The 21,526-nt window shown below is 35.7% G+C and overlaps 2 protein-coding genes across 3 annotated transcripts; one reads left to right on the forward strand and one right to left on the reverse strand.

Moving 5' to 3' along the window:
• Window positions 1-4,753: 4,753 nt before the first annotated feature.
• Window positions 4,754-11,793, forward strand: LOC113752889 (calumenin). 2 transcript variants are annotated; one of them, XM_027296931.1, is made up of 7 exons: window positions 4,754-5,460; window positions 6,543-6,645; window positions 6,780-6,845; window positions 7,836-8,009; window positions 8,106-8,202; window positions 11,099-11,240; window positions 11,321-11,793. In XM_027296931.1, the coding sequence occupies exons 1-6, from the start codon at window positions 4,869-4,871 to the stop codon at window positions 11,222-11,224; spliced, it is 1,158 nt and encodes a 385-aa protein (XP_027152732.1). In that variant the 5' UTR covers window positions 4,754-4,868; the 3' UTR covers window positions 11,225-11,240; window positions 11,321-11,793. The 2 variants fall into 2 exon arrangements, with proteins under 2 accessions (XP_027152732.1, XP_027152731.1); XM_027296930.1 differs by having other exon boundaries at window positions 11,099-11,235.
• Window positions 11,794-14,613: 2,820 nt separating this feature from the next.
• On the reverse strand, window positions 14,614-20,808 carry LOC113754175 (putative late blight resistance protein homolog R1A-4). The gene is made up of 3 exons (XM_027298528.1): window positions 20,619-20,808; window positions 15,941-20,372; window positions 14,614-15,103 (listed from the first exon to the last, which is right to left on the reverse strand). Exon 2 carries the CDS (start codon window positions 20,361-20,363, stop codon window positions 15,987-15,989), a length of 4,377 nt encoding a protein of 1,458 aa, XP_027154329.1. The 5' UTR covers window positions 20,364-20,372; window positions 20,619-20,808; the 3' UTR covers window positions 14,614-15,103; window positions 15,941-15,986.
• Window positions 20,809-21,526: the final 718 nt, after the last annotated feature.

Genomic DNA, 21,526 nt, shown 5'->3' on the forward strand with positions numbered 1-21,526 from the left:
GTTATTCGTAGTGTTATTGTTTCTTTTAGAAAAAGAATTTTAAACTCGCTCATTTTGAGATTTGCTACTTGAAGTGTTATTGCTCATTTTTGTGAACTTATTATGCTCACTACTTTGCTACTTTGATACGTGCACTTTTAAATAATGGTCAACTTGCGATTTGGAATCTCATTGAGCTTTAGCTCACCCTATTCCGTTAAATTTGTTTTCCTTACAGGGGATACGAGCGAGGGCGTGAGATTGGTACAGGCTAGCATAGTCTAGTTTTTGGAAATTTTACGATTGTACTCGCGCTAGTGCTCGATTAGGATTGAATTTATCTGGAACTCATATCTTTTAATATATTTGGGATTGTATGGATGATTGAAATAGAAATGAATGTATTTGTACGTTCCAAACTTGGAAATTGTTATTTCCTTTACTCTTGAGGTTGCACCCTATTTTCTTGACGTGAGTGAGTGAGTCCTGCCGAGAACTGGGTAGGCAATTCGCTAAACTCTGGGGTACGCCCTAGAGGGAGGTGGGGTCATCACAATAGAAATGACACCTTCTGATTTAAAGTGGCCATTCGAATTCTCAAGGAGGTAGTTCCTAGTAAAACATTGTTTCGTGATGACTATTAACAAGAGCCAAGGTCAAACTTTTCAGAGTAAAACTTGGTTTGCCGAAGCCTGTTTTTAGCCATGGTCTATTATATGTTGCTGTTTCTAGAGTAACTTCACATGATGGCTTAAAATTTTTGTTAAATAATGATGACACTTGTGAAGATTGTTACACGAAAAACATTGTTTACAAAGAGATTTTTGATACTTTTGCATGGGTGGTTATACTATATCTACTTTTATGATTAATACCATTTGTAATTCTTATATTCCATAAAACATTTTTAGTTGTGAAATATGTTTGATTAGATTCTCTATATTTATGCAGGTATTAGTCTCGAGTCATGGCATGTTCATATCAATTGCTGAACGATCTAACTCCAATGAAAGATGATTGGATCATTAAGGTGAAGGTAACTAGAATGTGGGATGCTATTAGTACAAAATCTAGAAATCTAATTAGGTTGGAGATCATACTCTTAGATGAACTGGTAATTTAATTTCAGTTCATTATGCCATTTCGAAGTAAATTATATTTTTAACTCTAACGAGTATGACTATTTGTAGGACAACCACATTCTTGCGTTTGTTAGTGCAAATCAAGCTGCAAAGTTTGGAAAACTACTGCAGGAAGGAGGAATTTACATCATACAGAATTTTTAGCTTTCAAAAAGCACATCCTACGTAATTTTCAGATTTCAAAAAGCAAGCGAAGTCATAGACCTTTGCATCATGATTACTTGATAAATTTCACTATTTTAACTTCTGTCAAACGCCTGTTGGAAAAAGGGGATAAGTTTAAACTAAACAAGCTTGAATTTGTCCCATTTGATGATATTCCTTCTTGCTTTCAAGATGACTCGCATCTTACAGGTATTAAAAAAAGGGTCACATTCACATTTTAATGTATGTGTATAATGCACAAACTGATTATGTCATTTTAATGTATTACATTTTCTTTTCAATAGATGTAATCGGAAGGTTGACCAAGAAAGGTCCTATAATGGATTAGAATTGCAGTGGGAAAAAGGTTCAAAAAAAAAAGAAGTTGAATTGATCGACAAATGGTGAATAACATCAAATATGAATTACTTAAAGCCATTTTAATTCTTTATTGTTTCTTTATAAATTAGTTATTTGACATGTATCTACAAATATATAGTAGTTAAAAGATGAATATCACACTACAGTTTCAAACTGCTCATCTCATTGATGAAGAAGTTGTTGAACCTTGCATTCTCATAGTTACATCAAACACAGTTAACAATTGCAGAGGTAATTAAAAAATATCATTGCATTATTCACTGTTTAGTTTGCATTTTTTATGACATCTTTAAAATTTTAGTCAAAAAATTGCAGGAAGTTTCAATTTGTCAACAACAACTGCTACAAAAGTGTATAAGACTCTTCAAATTCCTGAAGTTGCTGAATATCTGAAGTGGTAAGAACTGATATCATTGTGCTTTGCATCTATTTTTTTCAATCAATTATTGTTCATGTTACAGAATTTTAATAATTTAATTGTTCAGTGTGGGACAAGTTGCGAATAGGATTGAATAATTAATCATTCCTGAAAAGCAACAAGTGCCTCTTGAAGAGTTCTTATTCAAAAATAAAATATCTTGTGCTTCAAATAATGGGAATCAGGTGAGATGCCTTAAAATTTTTTAAAGAAGAATGTAAAATATTACAATTGATTATAAATAGTTTTTAAGTACTTATAACCTTAATGTTAAAATTAGGACAAAACTTACACGTGTAAAGCAACTATAATGATAGTCGATTTGGAAGAGCCTTGGTATTACAAGGCTTGCCGCTATTGTAGGAAGAAGGTTGGCTTGAAAGTTCACACGAGTATTCAAAACTTTTCTAATTTGCATTAGTATAACTAATACTCGGTACTGATGTAACATCAGAGTTTGATTATTTTAAATTTATTTTTTTCAAAGGTATAATCTTACAGTTGAAGTGAAAGACAGCACCACCTTTGCAATTTTTGTCATATTTGATAAAGAAGCAGAAAAGTTGATAAACTACAACGTGGGATATCTTATTGAACTTTATGAGAAGGTAATGTAATACAATATATTTCTATAACAGTTTATTCAAATAATCCTATCATCCCTTTGCTTATCTATATATACTAATCCACCTTACATATTTTACAGGATGAAATGGACTGCTATGATGTATTAGGTTTTGCATTTGAGAAACTAAAGAGCCAAACTTTCATTTTTCAAGTAAAAATCACCGACTACAATGTTTTGTACAGTAACAAAGGTTTTTGATGTGAACTTTGAGCTTGAAGAAGAATTTCTAAAGAAACAGGTTTTTTTAAATTTTTTTTTAATTTTTTTGCATTTAAAGTTTCAATCAAAAGTGACTTGAAAAAATTTTGTTTTCCATTTTTATTTCATAGTCAATAATTTTATAAGTTATCACTTATAGGTTGAAAAATCATCTGAAGAATATGCAATTGAAAATAGTATCATGAACTGCAACACAAGCACTCCTCCAAATGCCAAAAGTAGAACCTCTGTATATCAAGAGATAAGTGCAACAAGAGATATGTGCTTGCTCAAAGTGAACTTTTCTTAGAAAGCACTCCGGCAAAGAGGTATTGCACAATGTTTTAAGGCATTTATTTAAATATATTAAGCAAGTCCAAATTTTATCTTTAGAAAGTATAGAGTTTGTTCAACAATCTGATGAAATATACATTGGTGCAGAGAAATGGATGCCAAATTTGGAACCAACATAATGTCGGAGTTTAATACTGAAGAACATGTCCATCAAGCCAAACAGGTATATAACAATTTCTGCAAATTAATATATTCTTAACATATCAATATCAATTTGAATTAAAATCACAGTACCATAATGCTATATTTTTCTAATGTATTTGTTGCAATTCTAATTGTTACATAGATATAGGTAATGGCATATTGATGAACCTTGCATATTCATAGAAGAGCCAAAGTGATTCCATTTCCTTAACTTTCATGACAGTTTTTATTTACCTCTAATCAGTTCTTTACTTTGAATTTGAAGTTTACCAAACCTTAGCATGCTTCTAACTTCAAATGATTTGAGACGCCAGTGTATATATTATTATTCCTTTATTGATTAATATACATGTTTATGATTTTGAAGGACCTATGAGTTCAAGTATTGAGAATGGAACAGATGATGAAGATGTGGAACAGGTGACTGATTTGTCCATGCTCAATGCCATGAGCTAGGAATTAAACGGATGAATAATTTGCTGTTTAATTTATTTTCATTAGATTACGTTGATGTTGCTTTTAATAAACAGTTAGACAATTTTATTGTTTCATTCGGTCAATTTGACAATTATATTGATGGTATTCGACATTCAGTTTTAGATTCAAGTAATAAGTACACAGGTCCACCTTCAGACATTCAGATTGAGTATTTCATTGGATCGCAGCAATGTTACAACAATGTTGCATCAATTACTGTAGCGATTGGATTGCATTTTCCGCCATTTTTCATGGAAAAATTACTGTAGCGATTTGATGTATGTGAGAAAAAAAGGTAATAGGAAAATGTGTTCACGGAAAATGACGAAATTTTTCTACGGAAAACAGCAATCCAAGCAAGGCCTTAGTTCTCCTATGTTCTTTCAATTGTATAGAATTATAGACATACGGAGTGACCCTAAAGGAAATAAATACTATGCAATGAAATTCACAGACTCCATTTTTCTTAGTAGTTATACTCTTACACCATTAATTCGCTGCAAATTTGTGCATACAACCATTTAGAATAACTGTATTTACTTTTTTACAAAAAAGAAATTGATAAATAAAATACGCATATAGTAACACATGAATTATATGTATATTTATATGATAAAATTTTTACATGATGAATTGTTGACTAAAAATAGAAATTAACAATCAATTTAAGTGATAATTATTTTAGTATTATTCATCAGTCATATATGAACCAATAAGACATTTAAAAAAAAAAGTAAAATGTTAGTAAATTATAATATAATATTCCTTCCTCGATCAATCAATCACTTACCACTTTTGCCTAATTTGCATGAGCAGTACAAATTCTAAAAGTAAATAGGTACCCTTTATTCCTTTCCCAAAACCCACCTCAAAGCCTCAAACACCCAATTCTCACTGCCTCTCACTGCGTGTGTGTGTGGTTTTTTTTCACTGATTTTCTTGGTATAATTTATACTATTTTTGTTTTCGCTTCAAGTATTGGTTACTGATAATCGATGAGAGAATGGGGAAAACATCGGTGATAATCTACATTACTGTAGCCATAGTTCTCCTCCTCCTCATCTCAAAATCCCCTCAAAATTCCAACCACGATAGTCACAGCCACCGTCACCGCCGTCTGAAGCTCCGTTCCAACTTCACCTTCGCACCACCGTCGTTAAATCACCATGAACGTCACGTCCCTTTCGACCCTTTAGTGGCGGACATTGAGCGGAAGCGGGAGGACAGAGAATGGGAGAAGAGGTACTTGGAAAGTCACCACCCCGAGTTGACTCGGTCGTCGATGAGTCAACACGGAGAAGCTATGCCTGCTGAATCGCAGCCCGAGTGGGAGGATTTTATGGATGCTGAGGATTACTTGAATGACGAGGAGAGGTTTAATGTGACTCATAGGTTGGTGCTTTTGTTCCCGAAGATTGATGTGGACCCGGCTGATGGATTTGTGACTGAGCCTGAGTTGACTCGGTGGAACTTGGCGCAGAGTGAGAAGGAGGTTTTGCATAGGACACAGAGGGAGTTGGAGATCCATGATAAGAATAAAGATGGGCTTGTGTCCTTTTCTGAGTATGAGCCTCCCAGCTGGGTCAAACCTTCAGGTAATTGAAATATTTGGACTTCATCTTTTTTATAATTGATGTGATTGTCTATGTTTGTAGGTAGGCTTGAATGTGATTTTCTTTTTGTCCATTTTTCAGCAGAGCATTGTTGATTCAGTGCATTAGAATCTAGTTTAATTTACTGGATTTTGAATTACGTGGGCATGAAGTTAGGATTTTGAACGATTGGTAACATATATAGGGAAAATTGGATTAACAAAGTAAAATTGATGGGACTACTGATGCAATCAATTAGCGCAGAGAAGCAATGGAGCAAGTCTAGTAGGTGTAACTCTGATTGACCTTAGAGTATGATATTGTATAGATGTGCAACATGGTCTTCTTGAATAAGAAAAGAAAAGCAATTGCTGTCTTGTGAGGTGGTTCTGTTTGCCTTTTCTACCTACATTTCAAAGCCATCTGCATTTAGGTACTTATTTAGTTTCATGAAACGAACAAAGAAAATTCTGTTTGTGTTATTAGAGACGTTATCCTTGTAATAATGGATTCTTGTAGATTTGGGTCCATGAAGCCTTTGGGTGCATCATATATTCGAAGTATATAAGTGCAGAAAGACTTGGCTGTTGAATTGCATATATGAAAATTAAAGCATGAACCTACCTTTCACAGATATGAGAATGCTAATTGAAGGATATGATTTATTTTTCTAATTGAATTAAGTATGGTTTGGTGAGACCCTCCCCTCCCAAGTTGTTAGGGTACTACTAAAGCTTGGTCTCCTTAATCATACAGTAGCATCTTTTACTTTTATCAAGCAGAGCCAGTGGACTTTCTGCTCACACAGATTCACACGACATAAACTTACACTCCTTTCTGGCATGGACCTTTTGGTGACATGATTTGGGCAGGCATGACATGATTTGAAATTTACAGCTCATTCAAATGTTTTTATGGATATAAGAAATTTCTGGGTATTTTGAACAGCTGATGGCAGGGGGTGACCCTAATAGTTACTGTTCAGTATTCTGTTCAATGTTTTAAAAGGAGTGCACTTGGATGAGGTGGTCCAATTTTGCCCCAGGGTTTTTTTGTAATTTTATTTGATAATTTAATTTCACCAGGTAGTGATTCCTCGGGAATTGATATGGGTTGGTGGAAAGAAGAGCATTTTAATGCATCAGATGCAGATGGTGATGGTCTTTTGAATATTACAGAGTTTAATGAGTAAGTTTTGTTCTGCTTGGAGTTGCTCTTAAAAACAAAAGGAAGATGTAAAATAAATCTTTTCTTTGCCCATCTGTCCTAAATGTCTCAATGTTCTCATCAACTTATTTGGTACTTTCATTGCAATTTTGTAGCTTTCTGCATCCAGCTGATACAAAAAATCCCAAACTACTTAATTGGTTGTGCAAGGAAGAAATCAGGTATGACAATTTCTGTTGAGTGTCTGTTTCACAACCTGAAAGTGCAATTTCTGTTGAGTGTTTGTTGCTCGTGCAGTCCTTTTGCTTCTGCTTCTTGTTCGTTTCTGCCTACCATTCTTGGCAACTACTAGGAGCAATGTGATATGTGAATGCATTGAGTATGCCAGCTGAATTGCTGAGCCCTTCTTCTTTGCCCATTTACATGTGCACACACAGACACACACACACGTGTACACATCTATGTTTACTGATTCAAGTGTGTATGTATATGACTGGGAAAGCAGGAAATTTTTTATCAGTAGAATTTTTTTTTAAATCCTTATACTCTTTTTTTGTGTGTTGATACTTGTTTCGAACCATATGCTTGAATAATATTCTTAATGTTGGTTGGATGGATTTTCATAGTGTGTTGGAAGGTAATACCGTTGTCTGGAAATCATGAAACAATTATTCCACAGATGATATTTGTTTATCAACTAATTATCGGAGTACTTTAAATTTGTTTTTAAAAAAACCATGTCCTTTTGCATGTTTCCCTGTACAGTATGTCACCATTGGTTAAACTGAAATTTTCAATGTTGCGATTTTTGTTTGTAATCAAGAAACAAGAAAGCCATTGACTGGTAAGACTTTGCTTTAATTTGTTATGAACTTGATGCTTTATGGAAGTAGTCTTACACTAATGAGAATTCCATACATGTTTTGAATTTTCTACAAGTGGCTCATCTTCATTTGCACGAGATTTTCATTTTTGACACTTCTTAAGGATTAAGAAACGAGACAACTACTAGAAAGTTTCCAACTTTGGATTGATGGTTTTGTTAACTTACCATGTTCTCCATAACCTCATCAATTCCTACTCACTTGATCATTTGCACATTTCGCTTCTAAGGTTTGGTTTTTCTCTTTTGTACTATTGCCTATTTTTCTTACCATCCCAAACCTATTCTGATTTCGTGGACCATGTCTCTCCATCATTAAATATTTCAGAGAAAGAGATTCTGATAAAGATGGTAGGGTCAGCTTCAAAGAGTTTTTCCATGGGCTTTTTGACCTGGTAAGGAACTATGATGAAGAGGATCACAATTCTGAGCACCAGTCTGATGATTCACGAGAAGCCCCAGCCAAGAAGTTGTTTTCCCAGCTTGACAAGGATGGCGACAGGTAATTAACTAGATGTCCTTTAAAAATATACTGTATAATCTATCATTTGTTATATGCTGTGATTAGTTGCCTATAACCCAAAACTCTGCCCTGTAGGTTCTTGTCAGATGTGGAACTGCTACCAATTATTGGAAAGCTTCATCCGTCTGAACATTATTATGCTAAACAACAGGCAGACTACGTCATACAACAGGTACTAATTAGTTTTGATGGTGTTTCTTCTTTCTTGGTCTATATAAGTTGGATTTGAAATTGCTAAAGGATAAAGATGGAGCTAAAAGCATAACTGTAGCCAAACAGTGTGATTTTATCTGAAAAATTTTGTTACACAGATTGGTTAAGTTGTCTTCTTAGAAAAATTTTCTAATTTTCTTAATGTGTTGTTTTTCCTTCAGCTAGTACTGTTGATTTTAGCTTTTTGGCATTTCAGTGTATTGAAGTCTATTAGTATGGTCAAATGCATGGTATTAAAAGTTTGTTCTCCCTGGCTTGTTATGAAGTGTGATTCAGATATTTGTTTTCTTTTTTCTTTGTTTCTTTCGTTTCCTTCCGCGTTCCCTTGTAGTACGAGTTGAATAAGCTGCCAACGAAGAGTCAAGGGGATGTTTGATAACATGAAGCTTGTTTCAGAGTTGAAATAATTCAGCTAGTAGTATTTGTTATAAATGGTACTCAGTAGTAACGTGAGTTTGATGTGTTTTTTTTGGGCTTTTTATTATGTAGGTTTATGATGTGATTTTATGGTCATAATTTTTTATAACCACTATGACTTTAGCGATTTATTACTTCATTTGACAAGGGATTATTTAGTTGGTTTGGAGTTGTTCTATTATGTAGTTGTTTTGATTGAGAGGCACGTGATAGATTCCCACCGGAGGTCTTTCTACAGATAGTGGGAATCTACCCTATTGTCATGTTCTATTTGGAGGAATAAAACAAAACTTGTATCTTGGAGCTGAGTGGTTGATAGCCCCGATCTTGAAAACCAGTATAGTTTTGAACAAACTATCAAGTTGAATCCCCCTCTCTCCTTTTTTGCTCATTGAATAGATTTGTTTCTTTATTGTTTTTCCCGGACTGGTATCATAAATCAAAAAGAAGGGGGAATGGCTTGGCTATCCCATCGAGCCAAAAATAGATTATATAATGAGTTGAAAAAAAAAAGCAGTACTTTTTTTTTTATTTTGAGTATGAGCTGATTGGAAGATGTATAAAGGAACGAAAAGGATTCCCATTAACCCTGCCTTAAGGTGCAAGGTCTTGCAGGTTGTAGTAGTCATTCTAGGTTTTTCTTCATTTGCCATCTTCTAATTGTCTGGAGTTACACCAGCAATCAACCCTAAAAGCTTGTCAAAGTTAAGGTCTAAATCTCAGTCGGGAACTGTTGTCACTTTGACAACTCATGTTCACTCTTTTGTGGGCATGCTTTCCAACAAGATTCAACAATAATCACATCATCAATTTGTTTGAAAAAATTCTTTGATTATTGAGTAGAAGTGGATGAATAATTCAAAATGTTTTTTTCTCTGTTGTAATGGGTTGTATTTATCGATTTTATCATCTCTTATAATTTTTTGAAGAGGCATTGTGATAATGTAAGACCGTTCTTATTAAGAAACAGTGGTGATGAATTCTTTATCCCTCTCTTTTTATCTCTCCAGTTAGTATGCTTCATTACTATAATTTAACTCAGTTATCTCGTTTTCTGTTTTTCTGCTTTATTTTTCATGTTTTATTCTTGAAAGAGACCTTATTACTTCATTAGAAGGTATGATAACTATTGATAGAGAAAGTATATCAGTTTGCTCAAGAATGATCAAAAGTTATTTGGCTGTGGTTGCATGTTGAGTCTTCATCCTGTATGTCGTGTTTTGCCTTGGTAATTCCTAGTATGTGTTACTTCCCCTTTGAGTTCTTTTGTGTTCAACTGTTGTATCTTCTATGCTCAAAACTGGGTGAGTCCCAGAAGGTCACCTGGAGAAAACTATGGTTGCAAAAGATGCTTTTATAACATTGCCACTTTGTTCCTTTACTGTATGTGGGAGGGAGTGTTTGGTGGAGAGTTCTGGATGATCCGCTTCTAGCTTTTCTTGTGTGCAGCGTATGACATCTATTGATGTTAAGATGACTTTTTCATCTACTAGGTGTTCCACGATAATATGGATATTGATAAATTTGTAGATGACAGTTATGGTCAAAATTGCTCATCCTTTTCCTAATTGAATGGTTAGGTGGAAATTAAACTTCCACTCCTGCTAGTAACACGGTTAATACCTTGTGGGGCTTGCTTATCATGGGGGTTAAATGGTACAAATTCTGATTGTTCATTGATGTATACGGCAGAGGAGAATAATGGTTACTTCAACCTTATAATTGCTGTTGTTTCTGTTTTTCTAGTTCTTTCTAAATGATTACTGACTCTTACCATTTGCATCCAAAGCCATTTCTCTGTTGTTTGGGTTCCTAAAGTGAAATATTGGATGAAACAATGAGTGTGTTTGGTTAGTAGACTATTTAGGATGATTTTTTTTTTTAAAAAAAAAAAAAAAAAATACTGTAGTACTTTTTCGATGTGATATATGTGAGATAAAAAGGTGGTTGAAAAATGTGTTGATGGTGCAAGTAAATAAATTTTTATAAATAATTCACTATCCAAATAAACCCAATGTTGTCATGAAAGAACTTACTGGTGCTTTGGAACTTTCATAAAATTACTTTAATGCCTGTGATTTGCATACGATGTGTGAGGAGAATGGATTCACTTCCTTTTCATCGAACTTCTGTTGCAGGACTGAGCTTTTGCATGTAGTCATCCTCAGCTTTTTATTCTCTATCTCCTTTTTCTGTTTAACCTGTTTTTTTCCTCGTCTCTTATTTCTGGAGGGTAGATTTTGATAGTCTTGATATTTACCAGAGGAAGTTTATGAAAATGCATAATAATCAGATCCAACTAAACCTGATAACCTTGTAGTAAACAACGATGGATGCTGATGATAATAGGAAAGAAATGCCGGGAACACAGCTGATTATCTGCACTTCTGGTAATTGGTGTGGAACAGAATGCTCATGTTTTATTAACTCCTTTGCAGGCTGATTCAGATAAAGATGGACGCCTGACATTGACAGAAATGATTGACAGCCCATATGTATTCTATAGCGCCATATTCAGTGATGATGAAGATGAAGACTTTGAATATCACGACGAGTTCCGTTGATTGATAACTAGGTAAGGTGAATATCTCTTATCTGTGGTTGAATAAGCAATTGGAGCAATTCTGTTTCTTCCTATGACCTTCGATATTTGGTGACAGGTTTTCAGTTTGGTACAGATGAAACATCTAGAACTCTCTTGATCAAAGCTCCTACTATAGAATTATAATCACCAATGGTGGAGACATTGGCAAACGTCATGTGAATGATGTCCAAAATTACATACTTTGGTGCGTTTTCTTATTTGCATCAGAATGCCTTCTTGATATTTGAGAATCTTAAGGATCACAAGCTCAAATTTTCTTGCATTATTTCGGTTTATGGATTTTTGGCAGTTTTAGTTGAGTTATTGGCTAGGGACAATTTACCAGGCTAAGGGTTTGTTGTTTAGTTGTCCACAATTATTTTACCTTGTCAATCTGCACCCATTATTTTAATTTATTTGATGCTTTAGGAAGTTGAGAATATATTGTATTACAGATATAATGCTGAAGTAAAGATAATATGATGTTGATTTACTTCACAAGACATCCTAGCATTTGTAAAATGTGATTTCATAAATGGCATTTTTTTCTTTGTGTGTGTGTGCTTGTTGCATTTAATAGTGCTGTTGTTACTCCCCATTGCTATAGGGTGTGATTTATGCAGGGACGGCAGTTGGGGCAGGTACCCGTGGCTGGTTGATGGGGCGGGGCGGGGGTTTATTTTCTCCCCTGGTTGAAAAATGGGTAGGGGACGGGGGAGTATACCCCTACCCCATCATCCACCTAAAAATAAATAAATAAATATTATAATTATATATATAATATTGGTAGTTATAATAATTATATTATTAGTTATACTAATAATTATACATTTATACTAATACAAATTACTGATTAGTTATGCTAATAGATTTATGAATTGTTTTTTTCTCAGGAATTGCACCATTTCCCCTTCTTATAATTCTTTTTCTGTTAAATGTCCAATTGTCTCTTGCTTTTTCTTCTTGTCACTTCCTTCCCTCTGTATCGTCTATAAAAGTTGAAGCTGTGTAGACGCTGTGTTTTTGGCATTTGCACGTATATGAATTTTATATTGCAACCAGTTTAATCAAACATAAAATGCCAGAGCTATGCGATCATGTGTATTGCTGTTTTGCTGAAATTCAGTTCCTTTAGGGAATTGTGTATTGCTGTTTTGCATGCTAATGTATAGACTTCATGTAAAATTAGTGTTGTAAAATTAGACTTCATGTATAGGCAAATTTCTATTAGCCTGCGGGGAAGCGGGGTGGAGTGTGGGGAGCGGGTGACAGGGGTGGGACGGGAGTGGGGGGAATGTTTGGGCAACGAGGCGGTTCCTCCACTCCACCCCCGCCCCATTGCCATTCCTAGATTTACTTGCAATCTGTATCCTTACAAAGCACTTTAATCTGTAATAAAACTAGAATATGGATAAAGCACTTGGTTCATTTAAATTGTTAAGTGCTCTCTTTTATGCGAAGCCAGTTGAATTTGAAAATTAAACTTGGTTTTAGCTGATATTTTCTCAACTCGGTCAATTCGTTCAAGAATCAAGTGAAACTGGGGAAGGTGATAGAGGTTTTGGTTTTATGGATGTTTGTGGTCTCCTGGACAAAACTTGATAATCAGCATATATTACAGAGGAATATTCTTAAAAGCAAAAAGCTATAAAATACAATTACGACTAGACGAATTAAGTGGTAAAAATAAAGAGCAAGATGCTTCACTTTATTATCGCTTCTCATTTGCCCTCTCTTTCACAGATAAAGTTAATCCTATGGTCCGTATTAATTGCTTTGGAATCTGGCGTTGATGTTTCGCGTAGTATAGCAATGCTATTCTTAAAAATAGATTTTTTTAAAATTTGATATGAAATCATGGTCTATCACAATATTTCTCTCTCTCTCTCTCTCTCTCTCTCTCTCTCTCACTTCTTTTTTTTTCCCACAAAATACGGAGTCCAAATGGCAGCCGAGAAAATAGAAATGAATTCAGAGTGCTCCTAGTTAAAGATAAACTAACCTGTACAAAGCAGTGTAGGGATCCCTTCATACTAGCGGCATGAAAATTGTTTGGTAAAATAAAGTTTGGTTGAACTGCAGGGAAAGGTAAGTTGCATTACCTTTTCGGAATGGAGACTTGTTCTTTTCTATTGTGATTTGCAACTTTATTGTTTTTTCAGTCTTAAAATGTTCTTTTTGTTTTATGATGTCGTGTTAATAGGTATGAAAGAGTTTTCTACTCTATTACCAGTGTTCTGTAATCATGAATCTGTAAAGTAGGATACTGTATTTAATGTGTAAATTTTAAAACTCTGTTGGGTTCTAAAATCATGTCCTTCCAAAATTTTTACAATTTCTCTACATTGCTTTAAATTTATAATTTTACCTCAAAAAAGGAAATCAAGTTCAAATAATGAGATTGTGGGGAAGTGTTAGGTTGGATGGTAAGGTGGGAAGGATTGTAAGCATGGTTCAAAGCCACGGTCATTTGTGGTTGTGGTCGTGAGTCAGACTGTTTCATATTGGTTTCGGCATATCGGTCGCAGCCTCGACGAGGTGCAAATTTTTGAAATATTTAATATTTTAAAAATTGTAAAAAAATGATAAACAAAGATAATAAAAAATTAGCAAAAACAATAAAAATCGAGTTAACTCGCGATGACTCAAGGCGAATTGACTGTTTCTATCCGTTTCGGAGGCATCTTGATCAAGTTCTTGGTGAGTTGGTCGAGTTTTAGGCGATTCATTATTTCGGAGTCATCTCGTTCCGGTATCGGATCGGAAGCTCTGTTTTGGTGATGACTTGGCCAAGTCTTTGAATCATGATTGTAAGTAGAAAATTTTGGATTCAAAACTTTTAACTTACCCAAAAAAAAATGTTTAAATACTGAGATTGTAAAGTCCCAATTCTTGTCATTTACAGGTATTTTCAGATTCTACAAAGAGCACAACCCGTTGCAAGAGTGATGCATTAGTTGATTTCATAGTACAGGGACGTACCTTGAAGAGGAATTTCTGTAATAATACAAGACTAGTATACTTTTAAAACCGTATGAACAAAATGAAGATCTATCCCAGTAGGAAAATTATGATGTTGCAAATGGTCATTCCAAAATAAAACCAAAGAGAAAAGAAAAGGCTGATCCAAAAACTATGTAAATATATAAATGATACTCCTCCTGTCTCACTTATTTTGTCATGTTTGGAAATTTAATTTTTTAAAAATAATGGTTTGATTGTGATATTTGTGCTTTCCTTTCCAATCTTATTCAAATTCAAAATTTGAATTTGAATGGTGACGTGCATATGATTAAAAGGAGTGATTATATAGGAGGGAGAAACTAATAAGTGCTTTAATTTTCTCAACCTGAAAACTATTTTGAGACATTTCAAGATGAACAATATAACATTTCTAACAGGATGGAAGAAGTACAAGGAAATTTTGAAGTCACTCAATCATGCTTTCCACTTTTATAGGTGTTTAAGAATCTTCTGCTGGTTCACAAGAAAAGCAATAATCTGGATGTAGATATTAGGAGCTTTACGTATGGGATCAGCTCCATAAAGTAAATACTTCACCAGGACAAGAATGCGCACTTGATTGTATACATCCTCAGCACTATACAAAATTCCAGTCGTACTCATCAACTCTCCAAATATGGGATTTAGAATCTGTTGGAAGCAAATAAAACACAGGATGTCTGGTTTGCCTCCCATGAGTAACAAATTTGCCAAACAATATTTTACAGACATTTGAAGAAACCATGGTGATAAATCAGAACTCTCTTATGCAAGATTGTCTTCCATCCTTCAAACTCTAGGATTCCATTGCCTTCACCTCTAACAGATGCCCACTTTCTTCTTTCCGGAGAGGCATCTGAAATTATATTGGCATGTTAGTCCGGCTAGTGAAAGACGAAGTTGTGGCCTAAAGCATACAAATTCGGTAAAACAAAGAGTTTTCAGCATACTGGATTCCCCAAGAAAGTAGACCACCTCTGATGTTTATAGCATCTATGTTTTTCTGAGGTTTAACTAATTTAGGGCTCATTATTGGAGCATCTGCTTTTCCAGTTTCCTGGATTAGAATAGTACCAAAGCAATTTCCATCAAGAACATAGAGCATAAATAGGTTAATAGCACCATGTTTTCTGCAACTAAAATTGCTAGCTACATATGCAGCAGTGGAAGGAACAACCATGACCTCATCATACCTCCATGCCAACTCCCCTCATGAATGACTATTCTTACATATCATTATTACTTCTAATGCCACCCTTGCTTTCAAGGATTCATTCTTTGCTAAAACTTTTCTGTTTCAATCTACCTATTTGGTTTTAATAGAAGGCTTCTGGTGATACTTCATTTTGTTGGACTGACCAGCAAGGACAATTAAAAAAAAGAAAGAAAAGAAAAGAAAAGCTAGCAAGATCAACAATTCCAAAGACTCGCTCCCTTTGATTATCTTGGTGTAGCTAAACCAATTGGACATTCCTAGAAGTGCACTTTCATGAGGACAAGATGAAAAGAAAGCAAATATATATCTACCAAAATAGTGCATTTTGACGTAATCAGAACCAGTCTAGAATCAACAAGCTTTGAGAATCGTTACAAAAGTCTCTAGCAAGTGAGGTGCCAATAAATTAGTAGCTGAAAGAATACACTTTGTCTCCTGGTAAACAAATACTGTATAATTTAACTTAAATTAACTCACCTCTGAACATAATGCTGCAAAGCTCCACCAAAAATTCTGGTGATGATCAGAAATCCCATTCTGAACGATTGATTAGAACCTTCAAATCATCATTTCCCATCATGTGTTGTTCCTCCTCTATTCTTCTGACAGACTCTTCAGCAGATTGTCTGCACAATTGCACCTCAATGATCTCCAGTGTAGGGACATCTCCTAAACCAGAGGGGACTTCCTCAAGCTGCCTGCAATTTCGCAAAACTAAGTGTTGAAGATTGGGAAAGTCATCACTGGTGGCATTCCACTGGGCCAGGTTCAGAGTGTCGAGCTTTAGGAAATTGAGTTTAGGGAACTGCCCTTCTTTCATGTCCCACACTTTCCCCTCAAAGGCCCTAGAAAGCAATTTGAGAACCTCCAGGTTCGGTAATCTACCAACTTCCAAAATGCAGTCCCATGGCAGGCGAAATTTTGATAGAGTCAACTTCTTCAGTTTCAATGGGAAGTCAAACTTAAAAGGATGAGCAATTCTACCAGAACAGAGAATTTTGAGCGACTCTAGTTCTGTGAGACAGTTCAGTACTGGAAATTGATTTGAGTTCCCAACATCAACCCTTGATTCTGAAAACAGACATCTAAGTCTCCGAAGTTTGAGAAACCTTCGCATGATATTCTCTGTATGTTTACCAAAAGAGAGAGATGGGGTGGAAAGACTGTCCAGATTTCCTAACTGCGTGGCCTTTTCTGTTTCATTGTCTTGCATGTTGAAGACAGCATTACTATATACATGCAAATGTCTCAACTTTTCCATGCTCCAAATAGTATGTGGCAGTAGGACTTTACCTTTTAGTCCTTTCACAATCAAGGTTTCCAGATTCCAGAGGTTGGCAATTGAAGCTGGAATATAGTCTATATCACCACAAAGGGCCAAGTACCTCAAATGAGCCAATAACTCTATTCCACTGAAGAAAGAATTACCCATATTGATGCATTCCAAATCCAGCACTCTGAGAAGTTTGAAGTTCTCGAAAATGAAGGAGATGTTGTAGGGACATCTTGGATACAAATCACTGCTGGCAGAGTATAGTAGAGAGCGGACGTGTGGTCCACCAGGCCTTGACATGATGAAATGATTTCTCTTAGAACAAATGGATAACCTCCGTTTTGCATATGTTGTGCAATTTGTAGGATGATAATCTGGATCAACACCATAATCTGAATCATCATAAGAAGCATCAAAAAAGAAATTATGTCCAGTTACTGAATGAAGAAAATTTTCTTCGTGACATCTCAGCAAGCATAAAGTACGCAGCAGGTCATGAACACAACATGTTTTAACTCCACCATTGGATCTGCTTTTCGAAGCTATTACTAGGCTTCTGCCAATGAGGTCCTTCAAGTATTCCTCTGCAAGATCTTCCACACGTTTTGACGCCGTACTTCGTACAAATCCTTCAGCAACCCATAACCATGTCAACTTTCGGACTGGAATTTCTTTGTTCTCAAGAAATGCTCCAAGATAGAGAAAGCACGGCTTCAAATAGTCAGGCAAATGCTTGTAGCTTAGCTCTAGGATCTCCATGCACCTTGTTTGCGGATCACTGGCAATGCGTGAGCATAAACTTTCTGATACTTTTTTCCATGAATCTAGAGTCATTTCAGTTCTTTCAAGGATACCAGATACTGCAACAATTGCAAGAGGTAGTCCTTGACAACTTTTGGCAATTTGGTTTCCAACTGTCACCAGTTCAACTTGACAATCTCTGGTCTTGAATAACTTCTTCTGCAACAATTCCCAGCTTTCATCATGGGAGAGTAGACGAAGACGATGAGGAATTCTATCTGCTTTAATTTCCAAAGCCACATCAGGGAGACGACTTGTGACTAATATTCTGCTTCCATTTTCATCATTTGGGAACGTTCTTTCTAAATCATGCCATGGTTCAGTGCTCCAGATGTCATCCATAACTATGAGATACCTTTTTCTCTTGAGACATTGATATAACTCTAAGTCTAGATCATCATCACTCATTTCAAGGATACTATCAGTAATATCCATAATGCCACCCAGCATTTCGAGCAATAAATCTCTTTTGCAGTATACTTGAGACACAGAACACCATGCACGAATATGGAAGTGAAAGATAACTGAAGGATCATTGTATACCTTCCTGGCCAGAGTCGTCTTACCTAGCCCAGGCATACCAACAATCGAGACAACATCTTGCTGTCGTGATCCTCTTGTAAGCCTATCAATCATAATTTTGTTCTGATCAGCAAGATCAATGACCTCTTCATCAATTTTGGGAATTTTTGCTGGCGATGTCACCTTTCTCAATGCCTCGGGACCATTAGAGATATTGATACCGCAAGTCTTCATAGAGATCTCTGAAGCCTTAATCTTAAGAAGCCTGATATCTTCTATGAGATCAGTAACCCATAGCGCATGATACCATAAAACACCTCCTCTAACCACCAACGAATCAACAAGGTATTCCACCTCATATGCCACTTGTATAATGTGTGAAACAAGACATTTTATATCCAAGTGCTGAGTCCACTTTTCTCCAATGTTGCAGAGTATCGACCTCAAGAATCCCATCTCTCTATGAACAATATGAATTGGATATTTCAGAGAACCAATCGATTTAGCTTTGGAGTTCAGCAGCTCCATCAAATTTCCTATAAGAAAATCCATAAAGCCAACTCCCTCAGGCTTGGGGAAACAAGATTTAAATGAGCTTCGTGCTCGCAGATAAATCTCTTTTATCCCTGCATTGACAGGCTCAATCTTTTCTACCAACTCTGGAAGCAAAAGAACAAGATTCGTTGCCATGTCTTCTGTGACTTTCTTGGCAGCAACTGAGTAAATAACTGATATTACGTGCTTGACCACTAATTCAACATGTGCCAAGATCAATTTACCATCCTCCTCCAGTGGACCCATAAGAAAAGTTCTGAGGACTGTCAGCCCCTTGTAAAGGGTTTGTATTTGATTCTGCACATCGACCGTCATATTTGGACGACTGTTTAGAAGCTCGTGCAAAAGTATCTCCATCTTGAAAAGTTTAATCCTCTCAAGCGACTTGAGAAGCTCAAAGGTGACCTTGTCTTTGGTTACTGACTTGCGCAGAAATGCGAGATATACATTACCAGCATTCCTAGCTAGAGATCCAATATTTTTCCATATGGGCTGAGGAATTTCCCTGCCATCATCTCCTAGAAAAATCTGTAAAAAACTTAATCCATCATGGAAAGAATTAATTCGGTTCTTCACGAAAGACTTCTCCACTATTCCGGGCTGTAGCAACTCGGTGAGGAACAGCTCTGCATTGAGACGCTCCATCTTTTCGAGCAACCTAAAAAGTAGAGGATAAGCATCCTTAGCGAGATCTGCTACTGTTTCCTTAGCATGAAATAAGTAGCTGAAAGATCCAAGCTCGCTAACCATTTCTATAATATCCATTGAAAGCAGCTTTACATCATTGTCTGTGTAAAAAGATGGTGGCTGGATGACCAACATTATTAGGTATTTGAGCCCTTTTTGAAGGGTCAGAAGCTGATTCTTCTGAGGAATGAGAAATCGGACAAACTCTTCACAATTGTATTTGTGATCCTCCAGTAACTTGAAGCATATCCTTGTAACTTGTGAAGCATTAGGCTTTAGCTTTTTCAGTAGGTCAACAAGCTTAGGAATGATCTCATTTTTCATGTTTTCATCCAAGCCATCAATCCAGCACACATAAGAAATATATGCTGTTTGGACAAGTATTGCTCCAAAATGAGCCAAGAGGTGTCTATACTCTTGTTGGTTAGCATTCCGATTCTCTACCGCCATAAAGCCCCTTAGGTTTCCTATCATCTTGGCCATGACTTGGATGTGCGGCTTGATATGCACATGAAATGTGTCCTCTCTAGACAGATCTACCAGATTATCCAGTAGAGAGCCAGAGAATTCATTCCAGGGAACATAATTACTCAGAGGAGAGTAAGAAACCAAAGGAGACTGGCATTGAAATGAACAGAGCTCCTGCTTGGATGAAACATAATCGTAAGCTGCTTTAATCAGTGGCCTGAAAAGCTTGAACTTTTGTTGCCACTTAGAAATTACAGGATACAAGTACTCGACACTTCTTTGAATTTCATACGCAGGCGGAGATCTAAAATCTGTACTTGCCTCCATGAATGCAGCTTCAAGATCCTGGACTAGAGACTGCAGCAACAGACCAACATCTTTATGAAGATCATTCCAAATTCCAACGTATATCAGAAACGTTCTCAACAATCTTAATTCTACTTTGAGAATCTGAATTTGTTTGTGTGCATCTTTTTCATCTTCATCTTGACTTTCTGACAAGTTCCACCAGTCACCCAGTTCCATCAGGAGAAAATTCACAGCATTAGTTGGACTGCGATCAGCTTTCTTAACAAGCTTAGTTAGAAATTCCATCAGCAGATCCTGCAAGAATAACCAGACAAATAAATTAAATCTAGTTTGGGTGAAGGGATTTGGAAAAATAAAAAGGAAGAATCTATAATACTTCAACCAAAAAAAAAAAAAAAGCTATCATACTTGAGCAAATATTCAGTCATATTACCACCTAATGCAAAAGCTAAAATTGGTCCAATACGCAAGAAATGGATAGTTTCAACATTGAACTTTATAGTTGATGAAAATTAGATACATCAGTAGATTGGTACATACTTTTCCCAGAAAACTGGCAATGGATCTTGATTTTAGCAAGATTTAAAGCTTATTCCTCTTTCTTCCCAGTTCACTCTAATCAGCAATCTCCAAGGGGCTAAATAAAGAAATTGATCATTGTGACGAAATTTCTCTTGTACAGTTTTTGTCAACCAATTATCATTTCGCTTTAATTTTGGGTGGTTGAGGCCGTTGCAGGCCCCTCCTTCGGTCCTAATCTTTGTGTTCTATCTTCTTTCGGTCATATTTGCCGTCTGTCTTTTTTGGAGTTAGCTAAATTTCTTCTTCTGTATTATAAGCATCCGGAGCTAAAAACTTGTAAAAGGTGTAATTGGTGCAGCCCCAGCCCCTCCCCTAATGCGAGCTCAACAGTATATTGCATTTATGCACGATGAAATTCAGTAATAGTTGTAGAAATTAATAAATGAATAATACTCCTATCCATTCCTACCTAATCCATTAGGTATAATTTGTTCTGATGTGTGTGATTGATTATAAAGTTAATAGGCGTGACAACTTTAAGTTAATTTGCATTCTACTTGGTGTAAATAGTAGTCGTATTACCTCAATTTTTTTGTAAAAAAAAAAAATGAAGAGGGCAGAAATACTTTATTTCTCTGAGGGGCTAAATTACCTTTACAGTCTAAGTTTCAACATACGCGAGGAGTATTCGCAAAAGAGGCAAATGTGACAGGGAACTGACAATTTTGTGCAAAATAAATGTTTAAACCAAGTGGAAGGGTTAACAATCGCAACCAATCTTCTATTATACAAGTAGGTGTTGTGCTTCTCAAGTTGGTGTGACTCTTGCACTATTTAATGCATCTTCCTTATGGGTACAAATTAATATTTGGTGTAACTTATACACCATATTATTCGTTTACACCAACTCAGTGAAATGATACACA

Source organism: Coffea eugenioides, chromosome 11 (genome assembly GCF_003713205.1).
Source record: "Coffea eugenioides isolate CCC68of chromosome 11, Ceug_1.0, whole genome shotgun sequence".
NCBI lineage: Eukaryota > Viridiplantae > Streptophyta > Magnoliopsida > Gentianales > Rubiaceae > Coffea > Coffea eugenioides.

What these genes read in the sequence shown, in the direction of transcription:
- LOC113752889 (XM_027296931.1), top strand. Translation starts at nt 4,869, where the DNA reads ATGGGGAAAACATCGGTGATAATCTACATTACTGTAGCCATAGTTCTC. An exon ending in CAGCTGGGTCAAACCTTCAG is followed by an intron (nt 5,461 to 6,542) that starts GTAATTGAAATA and finishes TAATTTCACCAG; the next exon opens with GTAGTGATTCCTCGGGAATT. An exon ending in CTTGACAAGGATGGCGACAG is followed by an intron (nt 8,010 to 8,105) that starts GTAATTAACTAG and finishes TCTGCCCTGTAG; the next exon opens with GTTCTTGTCAGATGTGGAAC.
- LOC113754175 (XM_027298528.1), bottom strand. Translation starts at nt 20,363, where the DNA reads ATGGAATTTCTAACTAAGCTTGTTAAGAAAGCTGATCGCAGTCCAACT.